General features: G+C 37.7%; 1 protein-coding gene across 6 annotated transcripts in view; it reads left to right on the plus strand.

The window, feature by feature from the left end:
* Positions 1-18,909, plus strand: part of ZNF609 (zinc finger protein 609) — a 207,709-nt gene that overhangs the window by 95,369 nt on the left and 93,431 nt on the right. Inside the window, exon 2 of one of the 6 annotated variants that reach the window (XM_012758579.2) lies at positions 13,199-13,277. The exons of the other annotated variants lie outside the window; for them this stretch is intronic. Coding sequence (XP_012614033.1) covers positions 13,245-13,277 — 33 coding nt within the window. The 5' untranslated portion in view covers positions 13,199-13,244. The remainder of the gene's footprint in view (positions 1-13,198; positions 13,278-18,909) is intronic. 6 annotated transcript variants of the gene reach the window in all.

The following is an 18,909-nucleotide window of genomic DNA, read 5'->3' on the forward strand; positions in this document are numbered from 1 at the left end:
ACACCTAATAATTTCAGTTCAGTCTTTCATTCTCTTAAGTATAAGCCAATGTCTTAGTTTGTCATAGTACCTAGAATATTGATGAATTTGGCCCCCAAATAAATGTCAAAATTCTATATTCAATTGAAGTCATTGTAATTAGTTAGCTATCATTTATTTTGAGTGCCTTCAAAGTGGACTGTGCTAGACAATAATTTATCTTGATAATCTCACAACAACCTTGACAAGTAGGTGATAACTATTCTCATTTTACATTTAAATAAATTTTGGCTTAGAAACATTTATGTCACCAAGATCACACAGCTAGCAAGGAGCAGAAGTTTATCACCTAGGTCTGAGTGATTTCAAAGCTGGTCATCTTACCTCCATGCCTGGCTGCCTGTATCATTTAATGTGATAGAGGCACTAATATGATGCCCACACTGAGCTCATATGTTACTAATAATTCCTCTATATCATAGCTACACACATGCTTGGAGTTCCTGGCTGAGATCAGTCTATATAATTATATTAAACTTCTCAGGTTTAAGTAATGATAGTAGACAAATAGGAAGAGGGTTTTACAGTCTTAGTTTATTTGCAGTAATTTTATGATTGTCATAAACTATAACCTGAGTTTAAAAATCAGAAGCAGAAGCCAGCAAAAATTTTAATATTAGCAGCAGCTTCTGAAGAGAGAGAGAACAAAGTGAGAAGTAAGGTCTAACACAAGGGGAAGGGTAGTAACCTATATGTATAAAAAAGATTAAGAAGATAACTAACTATATAAAATAGTATACGAATGATACTCACAATTTAATAGTCCCTCCTTACCCACAGTTTTGTTTTCTGTGGTTTTGCCTTCCACAGTTTCAGTCTGAAAATATTAAATGAAAAGTTTCAGAAATAAACAATTCACAAGTTTTAAATTATGCCCCATTCTGAGTAGGGTATGTGATGAAATCTCACACCATCCAACCCTGTCCCACCCAGGTTATGAACAGTCCCTTTGTCCAGTATATCCACACTGTATACACTACCTGCTATAAGTTAGTTGCTTAGTAGTTGTGTCAGTTGTCAGGTTGAAAAAGACGTAGTATATATAAGGTTTAGTACTATCTCTGGTTTCAGGCACCCACTGGGGGTCTTGGAAGGTATCCCCAAGGTTTAAGTGGTCGGGGAACTACTGTAATTGCCCCAATGGCTCAGAGAAGGGAGATCTGTTGTGGTCAGGGAAGCCGCTTGTTATATAAGCCACTTCAGCACACAATAATCATAAGAGCTCTAAGTATACTGGATATTATTATATTACTGCTTCTTTGGTCTTATTTAAGGTAGGGAGCGATTAACATTTACAAGTTGAGATCAAACCATGAGTGTTTATTTTGATTTTACTGTAACACTTGAAGTAAAAAGCAATTTGTTTTGTTTTCAGGCATAACAATATCCATCCCTTAGTTAGAATTGATTCTCCATATTTTTTTGTCATCTTCACAAGGGAAACCAGAGACTATATGCTTCTCTTGAAGAACAGGTAAAGAGAAGTGTAACTCATTTCATTGTGGCTCCAATCTGTATGATCTGGGTTTAATTAAACTGGATATATAAACTCAGCCACCTCTAGTCATCTGCCTAGATTACAGTGAATGTCAGTAATGTCACTGATCTATTAGTATGCATATTGCTCACTAATATCTTTTATCCACCAATGAGTTCTTTTTTTTTTTTTGAGACAGAGTCTCACTTTGTTCCCCAGGCTAGAGTGAGTGCCATGGCGTCAGCCTAGCTCACAGCAACCTCAAACTCCTGGGCTCAAGCAATCCTGCTGCCTCAGCCTCCCGAGTAGCTGGGACTACAGGCATGTGCCACCATGCCTGGCTAATTTTTTCTATATATATTAGTTGGCCAATTAATTTCTTTCTATTTATAGTAGAGACGGGGTCTCGTTCTTGCTCAGGCTGGTTTCAAACTCCTGACCTTGAGCTATCCGCCCACCTCGGCCTCCCAGAGTGCTAGGATTACAGGCATGAGCCACCGCACTTGGCCCACCAATGAGTTCTTAATTTTGTTTTGCTTGTCTTCAAGTGCTTGTCCCATTACTAGGATAAAGTAAGTACTTTATTGATGATTTGCAAAGCTGCTCCATATTTATCCTGCTCATCTACTTAGGCTACTAGGAATGCCCAGCAAGTTACATAAGCATAAGACTGCAGTCCCAAGCCCATGGCCCAGTATTGCTCCATGGCCTGTTGGACCTGGGCTGCACATCACTGCCTAAGCTCTGCCTCTCCAGCCACCCCTACTCCCCACCCATGGAAAAATTTTGTTCCATGAAACCGGTCCCTCGTACGAAAAAGGTTGGGCACCACTGTTTTAAAAGAATCAAGATAGGAAGATTGTTAGAATAAGCATCATTAATAATGAGTTATGACTCATTTTTGTATCCCTTAAAATTCACCATGAGTTTTGGTTAAAGTGAGGAGGACTGTCGCTGTTTACTTGACACTGACCTATACATTCGTATTCAAAGACATCCTTCAATTGAGATATTTTAAATGGGCCTGTTGAGCAGCAATAGAGAAAGAAGTAAGTATGACCAGTCAGTGACTGACATTTAAAATGTAAGAAAAATGGACTTGATTTTATAGGAAATGTAAATGAGACTCTGTAAGTAGTTACTTCAAAATATGTAAAAATGTAATATGTATCAGAATAGTTGACCATGGTGTGATTTGAAGAGGCTGCCAACAGCCAGAAATTATAGCCACTTCTTGAAAGGGCCAGTTAGCTAAATGCATTTAATTAGGATTTATTTATTTAATTGATTTGCAGCTTAAAATTAAATGTGAATAAAGGAAACAGATGCAGAAGAGATGGGGAAAGGTTTAGAACTGGAGGGTCCTCAGCTGCCAGTGGGGTAAAGAGAATGTTACCTGCTTCCCAGGTTTACCTTGGATGACCCTAGTTACCACTAGGAGCTGCTTTTAAGAGCTTGTGGAGGAGAGAGATTGTATTACATCCTAGGAGTATGTAACTTGGTTCTGCTAGAAGCCACCCTTCTCTTCCAGGTCATGGGTGGTATCTCTTAGTGTCATCCAGGGGTGAGGACTATTTCGTGACAGGCAGCCTTAAGCTGCTGGTAGGACAGAAGCCTTTGTGGTAAGCTTTGAGAAATGTGACTCCCAGAAAGAGTGAAACATTAGAAACCAGTGTTTGAGTTTCACTATTATGCAGTTAAAAGGAAATAAAGGGCTAAAAAGGAACTGGTTAAGCAGAGTTGAGAGAAAATATTTATAAACAGACTTCAAATACTTTAAAAACAGGTTTCTTTAACTCTTTCAATGGAGATGGTGTGAACTGGCACCTCCTTTAAATAGCCTGCATTCTACCTAAAAAAAGTCACCAAGAAGATAGCTTTCCAAACATGATAGACTAATTACCTGTATATTATGGCAAGATATTTTCCCTCTCCCAACATTTTATTATGAATAATTTTAAACATATAGAAAAGTTAAAAGAAGCAAAATGATCACCTACCACCTAAATTCAATAACTGTTGAAGTTTTGCTATATTTGCTTTATCTGTATATGTGTATTTTATTTGTTTTGCTGAACAATTTGGAAGTTTGAGACATTATGACGTTTCTATCGTAAATACTTTATCATGAATCTCAAAAAAATGAGTATATTTATTATATAACCATAATATCATTATTATACTACAGAATAAATAATTCCTTAATATCATCTGTTATCCGTGTGTAGCAAGATATTTTCTTTATTTTATTTAAATTTGTTTCTCCCGAAATGTATAAAACCAAATTGTAACTCTACCACAGAAAGTCTACTTGCTCGAGGCTTCTTGGGTGTGCGTCCAGGTCATTGTCCTCAAACTTTGCTCAAAATAAACCTCTTTAAGCTACTTTACAGAGTTTGGGTTATATTCTCCATTGACATGACTTACAAACTATCACAAGAGAACACATATTTAGCCAGAGATACAAATTCCTCTGGAAAAAGAATGTTCACATCCTCTCATTGCAGTTTTTCTGCAGGTATCTTACTGATTTCAGATAGAATTTAAAATTCACCTTAAAAACAAAAGCAAAAGGACTAGTTAAACTGAAAAAAAACTGGATTAAAAAAAATTAAAATAAATTTGTTTCTCCTCACCTAAATAACTCTACTCCTCCCAAGGCCTTATTGTTCCTTGCCACCCTGATGACCTGATGCCTGGCAGCAAGTGATAAGGTTGCTTGAATGTTTTTATGGTTTTAAATTTGGGAACTTCTAGAGCCATGGTTCTCAAATTGAGCTGCACATTAGAATAACTTGGGGAGCTTTTTAAAATCCCAATCTCTCTATATCCCAGACCACATAAATCAGAATTTTGGGGTGAGGGGGACCCAGTCATCAATTTTTTTAAGTTTTCCAAGTAATTCTAAGTGTGCATCCGTGATTGACAATCACACTGTAGATCCTAGTAATCTTCAGAGAGAGAGTATTTATTGTTTGGGTAGGCAGTTGATGTTTTTCTGACTAGAACAGAGATGAAGAGTGGTATGTCTAGTACAGGTGTTTAAGCTTTCCTTTTCTTTCAGTAAATATTTACTGAACAAAACATTTACTGAACATCTACAATATTTAAAGCACTGAGCTTAGGTTCCATTCATAATGATAAATAAGATATGTTAACTGTGGTATTCTGGAAAGACCATGGACTTTAAGGGTTAGACTTCTGTGAAGTTAAATTCTAGATTTGCCTATAACAAGTTATGTAATTTTTTCTTTCTTTCTTTTTTTTTTTTTGAGACCAGGGTCTTGTTCTGTTGCCTGGGCTAGAGTGCCATGGCGTCAGCCTAGCTCACAGCAACCTCAAATTCCAGGGCTAAAGCAATCCTCCTGCCTGATCCTCCTGCCTCAGCCTTCTGAGTAGCTGGGACTATAGGCACTCGCCACCACACCTGGCTAATTTTTTCCATTTTTAGTAGAGATGGGATCTTATTCTTGCTTGGGCTGGTCTCAAACTCCTGAGCTCAAGTGATCCTCCCCGCTCAGCCTACCAGAGTGCTAGGGTTACAGGCATTGATACAGTTACAGGCATGAGCCACTGTGCCCAGCCAACAACTTGTGTGGTTTTAACTAAGTCCTAAACCTCTCTGAGGCTTTAATATGACCTGGCTTAGCCATCATGTATCTTAACCGTGCTCACTACCTCTGTACTCTACTCACACTAGCCTTCTTTCTGTTTCTCAAACATTCAAGGCTTTTTCTTACTCTAGGACCTTTCTTCTAGTTTCTTCCCAACCCCCCTAGAACACAGACTGGTGCTTATTAGTCGTTCAGGTTTTTATTAAAATACCGTTTTCACATTGGTTTCCCCCAGCCATCTAATCTAAAGTAACCTCCCAGATAGTCCATATGCTATCATTGTGTTTGATTTTCGTTTTGGCACTTATCCCTTCTTGGTATTCTCTGATTTGTTATGGTCTCCCTTACTCCTCTACAATAAAAGAGCACCATGAGAGCTGGGACCTCATCTGTTTTGTTTCCCATATTCCCAGTAACTATAGAATGCCTGACACACTGAGGATACCTAGTAAATATTTGTCAAATTAATGAATAAGTAAAGTGGTAAAAGTAATTCTACCTTATATTTGAGATAGTTTATGAAAAGCTCCTGGGGACAATTTCTTATCAGTTGCCCACATGCCCTCTCCCCAAGGAGCATTTTCTTATAAATGCTAAAAGCCAAAGCCATTGTTTATGCTTAGAAAATCCAAGCAGGTAGAGGATACTTCTGCTGAATATGTAAAAAGTATGTAATCTCTTTCAGTTCACTACCCCCTCCCCAGACGAGGGATATAGGGTTCCTTTTTGCTCTTACAGTGATTCTTCTTGTGAAAAGGAATCAATGGTTATCATGCTGTCTTGGTACTTCTTTCTCTGAACAGGAATTTGTTGTTTAACCTTTGGGTAATGCTAGAGAAAAAGAATGTATTGACAAGCCATTCTTTTTTGTGTATCGCAGAGAGCCAAGAAGGAGGGAGCATTAGCCAGCCAGTTAAGTTTCCTTCTGTTTCGTCTTTCTGAGCTAAAAAGCAAATACAGTAAATTTATCCAGGGACTGTGCCCTGTGGTTCACGTCTGTAATTCCAGCACTTTGGGAGGTTGAGAGGGGAGCATCACTTGAGGCCAGGAGTTTGAGACCAGCCTGGGCAACATAGTGAGACCCCATCTCTACAAAACCAGGTGTGATGGTGCATGCATGTTTAGTCCCACTGCTCAGGAGACTGAGAAGGGAGGATCGCTTAAGCCCAGGAGTTTGAGGTTGCAGTGAGCTATGATGATACCATTGCACTCTAGTCCAGGCAGCTGAGCAAGATGCTGTCTCCAAAAGAATAATAAATAAATAAATACAGAATGTTCTTGACTTTTCTTTCTGCTGTATTTTTTAAGCTTTATTTTATTGATCTTATACAGAGTACCAGGCACTGAATGCTTAGATCCCATCTCACAAAATCTGTGTGAGGTGGGAACTATTTCTTATTCCCACTTTATACATGAGCATAATACTTGCCCTAGTTGATTTGTGGAACCAGGATTAAAATACAGATAATCTTACTTTCATATTCCATAGTTATAACCATATTAACTCTTATTATAATCCTTTTCTTTCCTCATCTTTATCATTTAAATATTTCTGTGAAAGGCATTTGAGGTGATTCAGTGTCAATTTATGTCTTAAAGCAATGGACACCAGGAAAACAGTTTCTGGTGGCCTTGCTCAGAAGCCATGTTCTTCTAATCAATCACAAATCTTTAACTGGGAGGCCCAGGCAGGCAGATCGTTTGAGCTCAGGAGTTCGAGACCAACCTGAGCAAGAGTAAGACCCCCATGTCTACTAAAATAAGTAGAAAGAAATTAGCTGGACAACTAAAAATATATAGAAAAAATTAGCCAGGCATGGTGGTGCTTGCCTATAGTCCCAGCTACTTGGGAGGCTCAGCAGGAGGATCGCGCTTCAGCCCAGGACTTTGAGGTTGCTGTGAGCTAGGCTAACGCCATAGCACTCTAGCCCAGGCAACAGAGTGAGACTACCTTAAAAAAAAAAAAAAATCTTTAAAAATAGTGACATCATCATTTGTTAATGTGTGTTAGTGGATGATGCATGTAGAAAGTGGAACCCGGGTTCTGGACTTTTATGTTTCTTTAAGCCTTCTAGTTATTTTTTGATGCGTATGGTAAAAGATCTAAAAGGAGCATTATATTTAATCCTAAAAGCTTTTGAGATGCTAATGTTATCAAAATGAGTTAATTCCGATTATTTGCATGTTACATTTTACGGGACTAGTAAATTTAGCTCTGGTTTGTATAAAATCATCCAACTTTGTTACTAAGGTTGGTTTAGATATAACATGAGGAAAGCCCAATGTGTGATAGTCCCTGAAGATGACTGCTTTCCATATATGATTCTATGATAAGTGTGTGGTCTGCACTGGTATTTTGACAAATAAAAATTATATATATTCACAGTGTATGTGATGGTATGATGTAGGTATATATTTGCATAATGATTACTGCAATCTAATTAACATATCCATCATCATCCATGGTTACCTTGTGTGGGGAGTTGAGAATACTTAAAATCTACTCTCATGAAATTTCAAGTAAACAGTATAGTATTTCTTTTTAAAATGTAGTTGCATTTAAGAGAAAATAGGTATTTATGGTTTTGAAAAGGCTAGTTTAACTAAAAGATTCCTGCTTATTGGAAAAGGTTAAACTTAAGAATAAATGATCCTTGTGCTGATATCTAGTTTACCTTCAAATTAAATTTCCTGATCCTGGATGTTAAGGTCACTTAATTTCCACAAACATTTGTTAGTGCCCATTACTATCCTATGTACTGTGTGTCTCACTGTACTCCAACAGCTCAGATCTAATTGTAAAGCTTTATGTCAGAGGTTCCCAAACTTTCTTGGTTGTCTTATTGTCCTTGGTTATCACTTAGTACTTAATGTTCTTCATGTTTCACTAATTTTTTCACAGCATTCCTAGGTCAAAAGATATAGGTTCCAGTTATTAAGTATTAGGTCCAAACAACTTAATTATTTATGTCTCCATAGTAATCATTTGTCAAAAACAATTCTGATAAATTGAAAGAAAAATAATTTTGTTTCATTCTTAAATAACCATAATAACTTTCCAGTGAGATGTATATACCTGTTGTGATCTGCACAACTTCTTGGCCTTTGGAATCGGATTGGATACTGCCACCCTTGTTTCCCATCCTACATTGATTATTTGTTTATTTAGGAGACAGGATATCACTGTGTTGCTTAGACTGGTCTTGAACTCCTGGCCTCAAGTACTGTGCCAAGTATTGTTTCATGCTTAAATAGCTACTGAAAAAGACATCTGCTAAGTTGTCTTTTTCAGTTTGCTATTGTTGTACTTATTGTAAACTTATTATTGTACAACTTATTGTTGTACTTATTGTAAACCATTAATATTAAGCCTTATTAATTAACATTTCAAGCTGTTCCCTCCCCTGTTCTAATTTCAAACTGATCTTGCTAGAGCTTGTTTAGAATGAAAAGCATGCTGCTAATCTTAAAACAATATATATTTAGGATATATCATTCTGTTCTGTTGAAAAGGACCTTAGAAATGATTAGCTTAACCCTCCCATTTTCCATGTGCAGGAACTGAGTTCTAAAGAAAAGTGATTTGCTTAATGTCATAAAAATAATGGCAAAACTACAATTCTATCCTACTTTATCCTTCTTTCCACTATGAGCAAGATCAAGTTTACTATAACACAGCTTAGAATTTATATTCAACACTTAAAATTTTGTACTGATGGATGTTTCCCCCAAAAGGGTAGGCTATTTCTATACAGCTTTTGAATATCACACCTATACAAATATTTAACTCCTCTGGATTTAACACTGTTGCCTTCCAAGCTTGATTCTAATGTTAAAAGCCTAAGACTTCCCAAAATTGAAAGTTTGTTTTGGACTGTATCTTTTTTCTGGTTTCATCCTTATTAGAATTATAGTATTAGAATGAATTGGGGAGAGACCTCTATGATGAGCAAATTCAGGTTTGTTATTTTTTCAAATGACCACTCAGAACTGGTCATCTATGGAGTTAAGGGAAAAAACACTGGTTTGGGAGATAGGAGTTATAGATTCTTGTCCATCTTTAATGAACTAACTAAAAGTTGAGTATCCCTTCTCTGAAATAATTGGGACCAGAAGTGTTTAAGGTTTTTTATTTTTTTCGGGTTTGGGAATATTTGCACTATACAGATTGAACATCCCTAATCTGAAAATCCTTTGAATGTCATGTTGGCACTCAAAAAGTTTCAGATTTTGGAGCATTTCATATTTTGGATTTTTGGATTAGGAATATTCAATTTATATAAGTAACTAGGCAAGTTGGCACATAACTTCCTTTCTCTGAGCTTCATTTTCTTCATGTGTGAAATGAGAGATTAACCTGATTAACCTCTTAACATTCTGTGAATCACTGAACCCAGGGATTTTGACTTCCAGTTCCACATAACTTTACTAAGTTACCTGCTTTTTAGTGATTTTTAAAGCATCTGATCCATAAGGACAGTCATGACTTTTTCTTTTTTTAAAGTCTGCTAATGCTGGGAATGAGAGACCACTTTGCATGGAGTGAGCGCTAAGGTTAACACATAAATTCCTTCTGTAGAATGTTCATCCTAAAGGAGAAAATAAGGAACTTTTGAGTATATATCCTTCATTGGAGCAGAAAGTCAGGCAGAGGACTTTGGCATCTCATAAAAATAGCTAATAATGGTGGTGATAATGAGAATAACAGCAAACATTTTTTTACCATGCTATATACAGTGCTGAGCACTTTAAATGTATTAAATGAATGAATTAAATGGATTAATATATGTAGAACACATAGAATAATGCCTGGTACATGGTGAGAACTATATATTAGGTCATTGAATATGAAATGTCTGATTTTGAATCAAAAGTTTAGTTTATTATATATCAAACAAGAAGCAGTACAATTAATCAAAGTATGCATCTAAACTTAAACTACTGACACAATTTTGCCATTTATGCCAGTAGTGAAGAAGCCTGGAGAGTGAGTGGTGATGAAATCACAAAAGGCATTTTCTGAAGTTTGTTCAGAACTCAGTATTTTTCCTTGCAAGAAGTGGTTCAAAGCCTGAAAGAAGTATTAGTCAGTTGGTGCAAGGTCTGGTGAATATAGTAAATGAAAGACAGTTTACAAGTCTGGCCTCTATAGTTTGAGCAGTGTTGTTTGTGCAACACGTGGTCAAATAGTGCCTTGCAAGAGGATTGGCCTATCTCTATTGCCTAGTCTCAGCTGCTTAATCACAAACATCCTCATCATGTTGTTCAATTAGTTGCAGTAGACATCCGCTGTAATGGATTGGCCAGGTATCATGAAGCTATAGTGGATAATATGAGCGCTGGACCACCATACAGACACTATTAGCTTTTTTTTTTTTTATAAATATTGAGTTTTGGACTGTATTTCAGCACATCATCTTATTGGGGTTTTTGTTGTTGTTGTTGTTGTTTTGAGACAGAGTCTCGCTTTGTTGCTCAGGCTAGAGTGAGTGCCATGGCGTCAGCCTAGCTCACAGCAACCTCAAACTCCTGGGCACAAGCAATCCTGCTGCCTCAGCCTCCTGAGTAGCTGGGACTACAGGCATGTGCCACCCTGCCCGGCTAATTTTTTCTATTTATATTAGTTGGCCAATTAATTTCTTTCTATTTATAGTAGAGACGGGGTCTCGCTCTTGCTCAGGCTGGTTTCGAACTCCTGACCTTGGGCAATCCGCCCGCCTCAGCCTCCCAGAGAACTAGGATTACAGGCTTGAGCCACCACGCCCGGCCAGCACTTTATCTTTATTTAACCTTTGTGCCGAACATTTGCAATTGTCAAAAATAATCCATTTTCATCACATGTAACAATACGATGTAGAGACGGTTCACCTTTATGTCGTGACAACAAAGAAAGGCAAGTTTTGAGATGATTTCTCTTCTGACACTTGTTTAATTCACGCCAAACCCATCTATCCAGCTGCTTTATCTTGCTGATTTGTTTCCAATGGCATGATATTGTTGGAATAGTAACGTCAAACCTTGTGGCTAATTCACGCATAGGTTGAGGTGGGTTTGCTTCCACTACAGCTTTTAGCTCATCATTATCCACCTTGATCTCAGGTCACCCATGTTTCTCATTTTCAAGATTAAAATCACCAGAATGGAACTTCTCAAACCATGGGCGTGTGGTGCATTCATTAGCCACTTCCTTCCCAAACACTTTGTTGGTATTTCAACCTGGTCTTCGTAGCATTTGTTCTGCAACAGAACTCATATTCAGAAATAAGATAAATTTTTTACTTATCCATGGTTTCACAAAAATTGCTCTAAAAATGTTTTTGAAAGATAATCACAAGCCAAATCGTGTGTTTGAAAGAATGAGGATGTACCTTCACAATAAAATAAAACAAGAAGTGTCAAAGTGAAATGTTAGAGATATCAACTGTCAAGCTTAAGAAATCAGACATTTCATACTTAATAACCCAATGAAAAAATAGCTGCTATTAACATTTTTATTATGTTACTGGTGTGGTTGTAATTAATCTTTACAGCAACCCTTTATAAGTTAGGTACTTTTATCCATTTTACAGATGGGGAATCTAAATGCCAGAGATTATGCCAGGGAAATAGTAGAATAGGATTCAAATGTCTAATTGTATATAATTGAGTCTTCATTTGGAATACCTAGGGATATAGGTAGCTGGGATTTAGGTAGCTGTTGTGCTTAGAGTAGCTGGGAAGTTGCCTTTAAGGCTGAGATTGAATGGTAAAAAGCTAGTCTTGTAAAAATTTAGGAAGGGAGAGTGGAGTTTTAGGCAGAGTACAGCAAGCGCAAAGGTCTGAGGGGAAATGGGATTGTTATGGTTCTAAACATAGAAATGTCACTTCATTGAGTCCTTCCCTGAATACTCTTTAAAATTATAATAGATGCATACACAAACTTTCTATTCCTCCTTCTGTTTTATTTCCTTCATAACATTTATCACTGTCTAATATACTATATAATTTATTTTGATTTCATTTCTCTCTCCCACAATAGGATATAAACTCCACAAGGACAGGGATTTTGGTCTGATTTATTCATTGCTGTAGCTAGGGCCTCTTATAGGCCACGGAGCAAGTCTCCTTTCCAAAAAGTTGCAGCTCCATACCAGGGCATGTAGTCTGAGTAGCAAAGCAAAGACTTGGATTTCAGCCTCCTCTTGCCTCCTCTGCCAGTTATACAAGACATAATTGAACAGCCATTGCATGGCAGTCCTGGGTGTATCCATAGTACTTAGAGCAGTGCCAGCATGTAGCAGGCATGAATAAATATTTGTAGAATGACAGAATAGCTTAGAGTAAGAGGGAAGAGTAATTACGAGATGAGAAGGTAGGCAGAAACCATATCTGGTGAGAATTTCTAAGGAGTTTGACCTTTGTTTAAAACAGTAGCAGTTTGGAAGTCTCGTGGAGTAATTTTCGTTCTATATTTTCGATAGGTGGTGCAAGTAATTCTGTAGTAAAGTAAGTCATAGGACAAGTTATCCAACTTTCAATACTTGTGAACCTTGACTTTAGGTATCTCCTGCCTACTTGGCATTTCATTTGCCTGCATATATGGGTTTCCTATGTTCTATCAAGCTGTATGCTAGGGGCTTTGGGATGAACTGTATATAAAATGGTCGTTTTTTTCTTATAACCTCATATCAACACATAGTAGGATAGAATTTTAATCAGGGTTATTGTAGGAAACCCAGGACCTCTGATCCTTATGATTGAATGATGAGTGAGGAGGTAAATGAGGGTACTTGAACACTAGTCTGTTTAGAAACTTCCTATATTAATTAGTCAAAACCATCATATTTTTCATCAAATCTTAATCTCATTCCCCTCAGAAACACCAGCCTTCACTGATGTTGTGATTTAGGGTTCCTTGTTCACTGAAGGAATGAGAACTGGAATCTTGGCATTAAATTACTGTTTGAGCTTTTGTTTCTTTTTCATAACTGATTTTTTTGGCACTCAAGGCCACATTTGAGAATTCATTTTCATTCTGAGAGGTTTTTGTTGGTAGTTTTTATCTTATTGCCTTTCTCTTCTATGATAGGTTAAGGATACGGCTTGAAAAAGAAGGAACCTGCAGGGGTTTATTGATGGAGTTCCTGTCCCACCATGCCCTAGGCCTAGTACGTACATGCTTCTGATGAATCACTGCTATTAGTATTTAGTATTTCCTGATCCTCATATCCCATATTGTACAAAGCATAGAATCTGCCCAAGGGACTTAATAGCTAAATCATCCACTTGATCTGTTGGCTTTCTCCCTCCCTCACCTTTGTTGGTGGCTACAGGGAAGAATATGGGAGATATAAAACTGTAAGCAAGAGGAAATCTAGACTATGTAGCTTTATTGCTGTCTGGAAAATGGCCTGGGAGTTCAAATGCAAGAATTTGATGCTTTGTGCAGCTGCCATAAATAACCTGCTCTCATTGGGGTGAGGATGAAGTATTTCCACATGGTTGCTCAAGTCCCTTTTCTCTTTGCCCTGATGCTCTCTCCCTTTTCTCTTTCATTAATTGCTTAGCAGTTGCTGATGCAATTAAAATGAGATGTGTCTGCAGCCTCTGTGGTTTGCTGTCAGGGCCCTCTCTCTAAGGCCTTCATCTTGCTGCCAGGGATGGGTGAACATCTGATATTGAAGCAAGAGGATGGAGGGACCTGTGGCTCCAGTTAAATGCGTTTTTCTAAAAGCAGCAGCTTACAGAGTTGGATTTCTCCTGACATACTCTAATCATTTTACCAAGCCAGGCCCTAGTCCCTTGTGCTGTTCATTAATGGCACTTATATTTGGCAGCACAGTATATAGAAATGAATCCTGCTGAATTGCTTTTCTTGGTGATATAGAAAGTGCTTTTCATCTTTAACTAGGAGAGAACAAGAAAGAAACAGTACCAAAGTGCAGAAGAGTCAAAACAAAATCCAGGGATTTCTGTGGAAAACAAAAGTCTGGAGAGTTTTTTTTTTTTTTTTTTTTTTTTTTTTTGAGACAGAGTCTCGCTTTGTTGCCCAGGCTAGAGAAGTCTGGAGATTTTTAAAGGGCTAGATTGCAACACTTCACAAGCCCCCAGGAAGTGCTGATGCTGCCAAACTGGGGACCACACTTTGAATAATTCTGGTCTAGGGATAGTGCCTTATACATAGCTAAGACTCAGTATTTGTTGATTTGATTTTTCTGGTAGGTAGTTCTCTCTTAGGATGTGATAAGAGTCCAAGGATTTTTATCAGCTTTTAAGCAAAGCTAGGCTGTTGAAATTATCTGAGCTTTTATTTTAAGCCACCCTCTCTCCCACAATTTTCTTATCAGATCATTCATGTTTGTTGCTAGCTATATATCAGTTAAGATGCTTGATTCTAATATGCAAAGATGTAGTTCCTTTCAAACTTAAGTGTCTTTTTATTTATGATTAGACAACTGATCTGATGTTAGTTACATGCCTGGATGAAAGGTTCCAAATTTTTCCTAAGGTAGAGGAAGTGTGGATAACATGTTTTTCTTTGTGAACTCTAATGTATTTTATTAAATTCTCTTGTCCACCCTGATTTGGTCAAATCCCATCTGACCTGGGGATGGGGATCATTACTATTTTTTTTTCTTTTTAATAGATTTTTTTTTTTAGATTTATAGAAAAATTTAGAAGATAGAGAATCCCCATATACTCTGTACTCAGTTTTTCCTATTAATATCTCTCATTATTGGCATAATACACTTGTTATAATCAATGAACCAATATTGGTATGTTATTATTAACTAGAATCCAGGCCAGGCATGGTGGCTCATGCCTGTAATCCTAGCACTCTGGGAGGCTAAGACAGAGAGGAGTTAGAGACCAGTCTGGGCAAGAGTGAGATCCCCTCTCTGCTAAAAATAGAAAAAAACCTAGCCAAGCATGATGGTGTGGGTTGTAGTCACAGCTACTGGAGAGACTGAGGCAGGAGGATTGCTTGAGACCAGGAGTTGGAGGTTGCAGTGAGGTTTGATGATGACACTAGCCCAAGTGACAGAGCAAGACTGTCTCAAAAATAAAAATAAAATCCATGCCTTATTTACATTAACTTAGTTTCCTTTTTCTGTGCTTCTTTGACATATTCTCATGGAGTGGTGTATGTGTTGTTATTTCTGAGCACTTCCTTACTTTCCGGCACTAAAAGATGCTCTAGAATAATCTGGTATGTTTCCTGCTTCTAGTATTAGAATCAGTCATTTCTCCAAGGTGCCCTGGTTCTTTTTTATTTGAGAAAAGTATTAGAAAATAAGATCTGAACACTGGGCATGCTTCTTGCTACTGGAATGTGGTCATTGTTTTTGTTTTTGTTTTTTTGAGACAAAGTCTCACTCTTTTGCCTGGGCCAGAATGCCATGAAGTCAGTCTAACTCACAGCAACCTCAAACCCCTGGGCTCAAACAATCCTTCTGCCTCAGCCTCCCCAAGTAGCTGGGACTTCAGGCATATGCCACCATGCCTGGCTAATTTTTCTATATATTTTTAGTTGAGCAATTAAAAAAAAAATTACTTTCTATTTTTAGTAGAGACGGGGTCTCACTCTTGCTCAGACTGGTCTCGAACTCCTGAGCTCAAAAGATCCTCCTGCCTTGGCCTCCCAGAGTGCTAGGATTATAGGCGTGAGCCACTGCGCCTGGCCATTTCCATTGTTTTATATTTTTAATAGTATTAGTAAACAGATTTGTTGTTGATGTTAGTTCTTACAGTGGTTGGGGCTACATTGTATAAAGTCTATATTGATCCTGTAAATGCTTATTAATATTTTAGATATCCTGTGGTTATATGAAGTAAATGCAAATTTCTCCTTGCCCTAGTCTAAATCTCTCTTGTAGTTCCTTTTCCTTCTACTAAACCCTGACTATTCTGTTTGAGATTGCTGGATTTATTGTAGGCATTAATGAGTGACAAGACCTGAGGTAACCAAAAAGGAGAGTTAGAATGTCTCATTAAGAGAGATTTTCCTTTGAACACAAGTGTTTTTGAGTATTGACACCTAGAGGTTGGGTGTGAAGAGTGGAAGAAAGAAGAGGGGAGAAACAGAGGTTGCCTATAATCAATAGCATTTTTTTTGCACTTATAGAATTTCTGGCCAGCCGCGATGGCTCACGCCTGTAATCCTAGCACTTTAGGAGGCCGAGGTGGGGAGAATCACTTGAACTCAGCAGTTCGAGGCCAGCCTTAGCGAGAGTGAGACCCCTATCTCTACTAAAAATAGAAAAACTTAGCTGGACGTGGTGGCTACCACCTGTAGTCCCAGGTCTTCTGGAAGCTGAGGCAGGAGGATCCCTTGAGCCCAGGAGTTTGAGGTTGCTATGAGCTAGGCTTACGCCCCAGCACTCTAGCCCTGGCAACAGAGTGAGACTCTGTCTCAAAAAAAAAAAAGAATTTCTGGCAACAAGAATCTTTTGGACACGGGTAACAACCATTGAGGAACTTTGGAACTTTTGTTTTCTGAGGAAGATTGACATCCTAGATGTCAATTTTCTCTTGATACTGATTTCTCTTTTCTTATTCAGAGTTTTTATATGGTATTAATTATATAAATTAATGGTATTGTGGGCAGCATAGTGTGTCAGACTGTGTGTTTACAAAAAGAAGGTTATAAAGCCAAGCATCGTGGCTTTGCCTATAGCCCCAGCTACTTGGAAGGCTAAGTGGGAGGATTGTTTGAGGCTGCAGTGAGCTATGATTGCACCATTGCACTCCAGAGAGTGAGAACCTGGTAACAGAGTGAGAACCTGTCTTAAAAAGAATCAGAAGGTGAACTTAAGGACATGGTCACTTGAACTTTACCAAGATTTGCACCTTTACATTGCAACCAAACAAGCTGGTTTTACCCAACTAAGAAAATATAATGTAAATATAAATAAATGTAAAAAGAATTACTTGATATACTTGAGAAATTAATAAAAATAAGAACTAATCAATATTAGGCACCTTGAGAAACCAAAACCCCTAATTTGTCTTCTTTTAGGTCAGATTTATCTACTTCATTTATTAATATATTGGAACTTGCAGGTATACATATGATTTTTGTTATTAATATTGTAATAACCATCATTTATTCAGTGCCTACTTGCTGTCAATTTCATGAGCCTTTCTTTAAACATTAACACTGATTTTAGGCTAGCTTAAATATATTATAAATTCTGATATAAATTTCTCTAGTCATGTGCTTCTTTATCAATTCAGAATTCATTGTGAGATTTTTATTCTAGATGTTAAAAAGAAAGTCAACATACATCAATGCTAGAAGTTATACCCCAAAAGGGGGGGTTAGGATAAATTTGCAATATCTCAAAAAATTTACCTCTCATGTACCTACCATTTTAGGAAGCTACTGGAAGATGTTTTCTACAAAATGAGGATATAATCCAGGAAAGAGGAAGAAGTGATAGAGGAAACAGGAAATTCAATAAACAAGAAAAGCTAAAGGAATCCTCAAAATAGTGAATGAAGATTTCAGGAAAACAACCATTTACCAGTACTGAGAGGGCAGCTAGTCCAGATTGGAGAAGGTCCAGAGCAGGCATCCTCAAACTACGGCCTGCGGGCCACATGCTAGCTGTCTAGCACATTTATCCGGCCCTCCAGGTGTTCTTGCCACCACTGCCTGTCCTGCTTAGCAGCCGACTTGTCCCAGGCCCACAGTGCGCACTCTCCAACGGTCTGAGGGACAGTGAACAGGCCCCCTGTTTAAAAAACTTGAGGACCCCTGGTCCAGAGTCTCCAGAATAGACTACTTTGGGAAGATGAAATAGAATACTTTATGGTTCTGAATGTCTTGAGAGGAAATTGAGACAAAGACAGATTTTCTGGGGTGAATTATTGATAAATATGTAGAAATCTAAGCAAATGTATAAAACATATTTACAGGAAAAGCAAAAATTTGTGCAGAAGAGGAAAAGGAAGCCTAGTTTAATATATGGCTCAAGTGTGAATAGACTTAGTCATAATGTACACTGAATATGAACTATTTAAAATGACAATGTTATTGAAAAGCCTGGTTGGGGAGACAGAAAGGATTCATGTATATGATGGATACAGAAGGAGAAAAGAGATCTAAATCATCATCTGCCAAAGCAAAAAATCAATAGATAATTCCCAGAACTGAACAATCAAGAGGTAGTAACACAAGCATGTCATTTAGAAACATGGAGATCAATTCCAAAGTAATATGTTTAAAGATGTGCCAGTGATGTGCTACTGGGGAATAGAAATGGGACAGCAACTGTTGTTTTTTTTTTGGTTTTTTTTTTGTTTTTTTTTGTTTTTGAGACAGAGTCTCACTTTGTTGTCCAGGCTAGAGTGAGTGCCGTGGCGTCAGCCTAGCTCACAGCAACCTCAAACTCCTGGGCTCGAGTGATCCTACTGCCTCAGCCTCCCAGGTAGCTGGGACTACAGGCATGCACCACCATGCCCAGCTAATTTTTTCTATATATATTAGTTGGCCAATTAATTTGTTTCTATTTATAGTAGAGACAGGGTCTCGCTCTTGCTCAGGCTGGTTTTGAACTCCTGACCTTGAGCAATCCGCCCGCCTCGGCCTCCCAGAGTGCTAGGATTACAGGCGTGGGCCACCGCGCCCCGCCCTGACTTTTTTATTTTATTTTATTATTTTTATTCTTTTCTTATTTTTTATTCTTCTTTTTCTTTTTCCACTACAGCCATTTTTAAAGCATAAGCTCATTGACTTTTAAATCTCATTGATCATAACTGGGTCCTAAGCTCTTTTTTTTTCTTTTGTTTTTTCTA

The sequence above is a fragment of the Microcebus murinus genome, chromosome 6 (assembly GCF_040939455.1).
Source record: "Microcebus murinus isolate Inina chromosome 6, M.murinus_Inina_mat1.0, whole genome shotgun sequence".
Classification (NCBI taxonomy): domain Eukaryota; kingdom Metazoa; phylum Chordata; class Mammalia; order Primates; family Cheirogaleidae; genus Microcebus; species Microcebus murinus.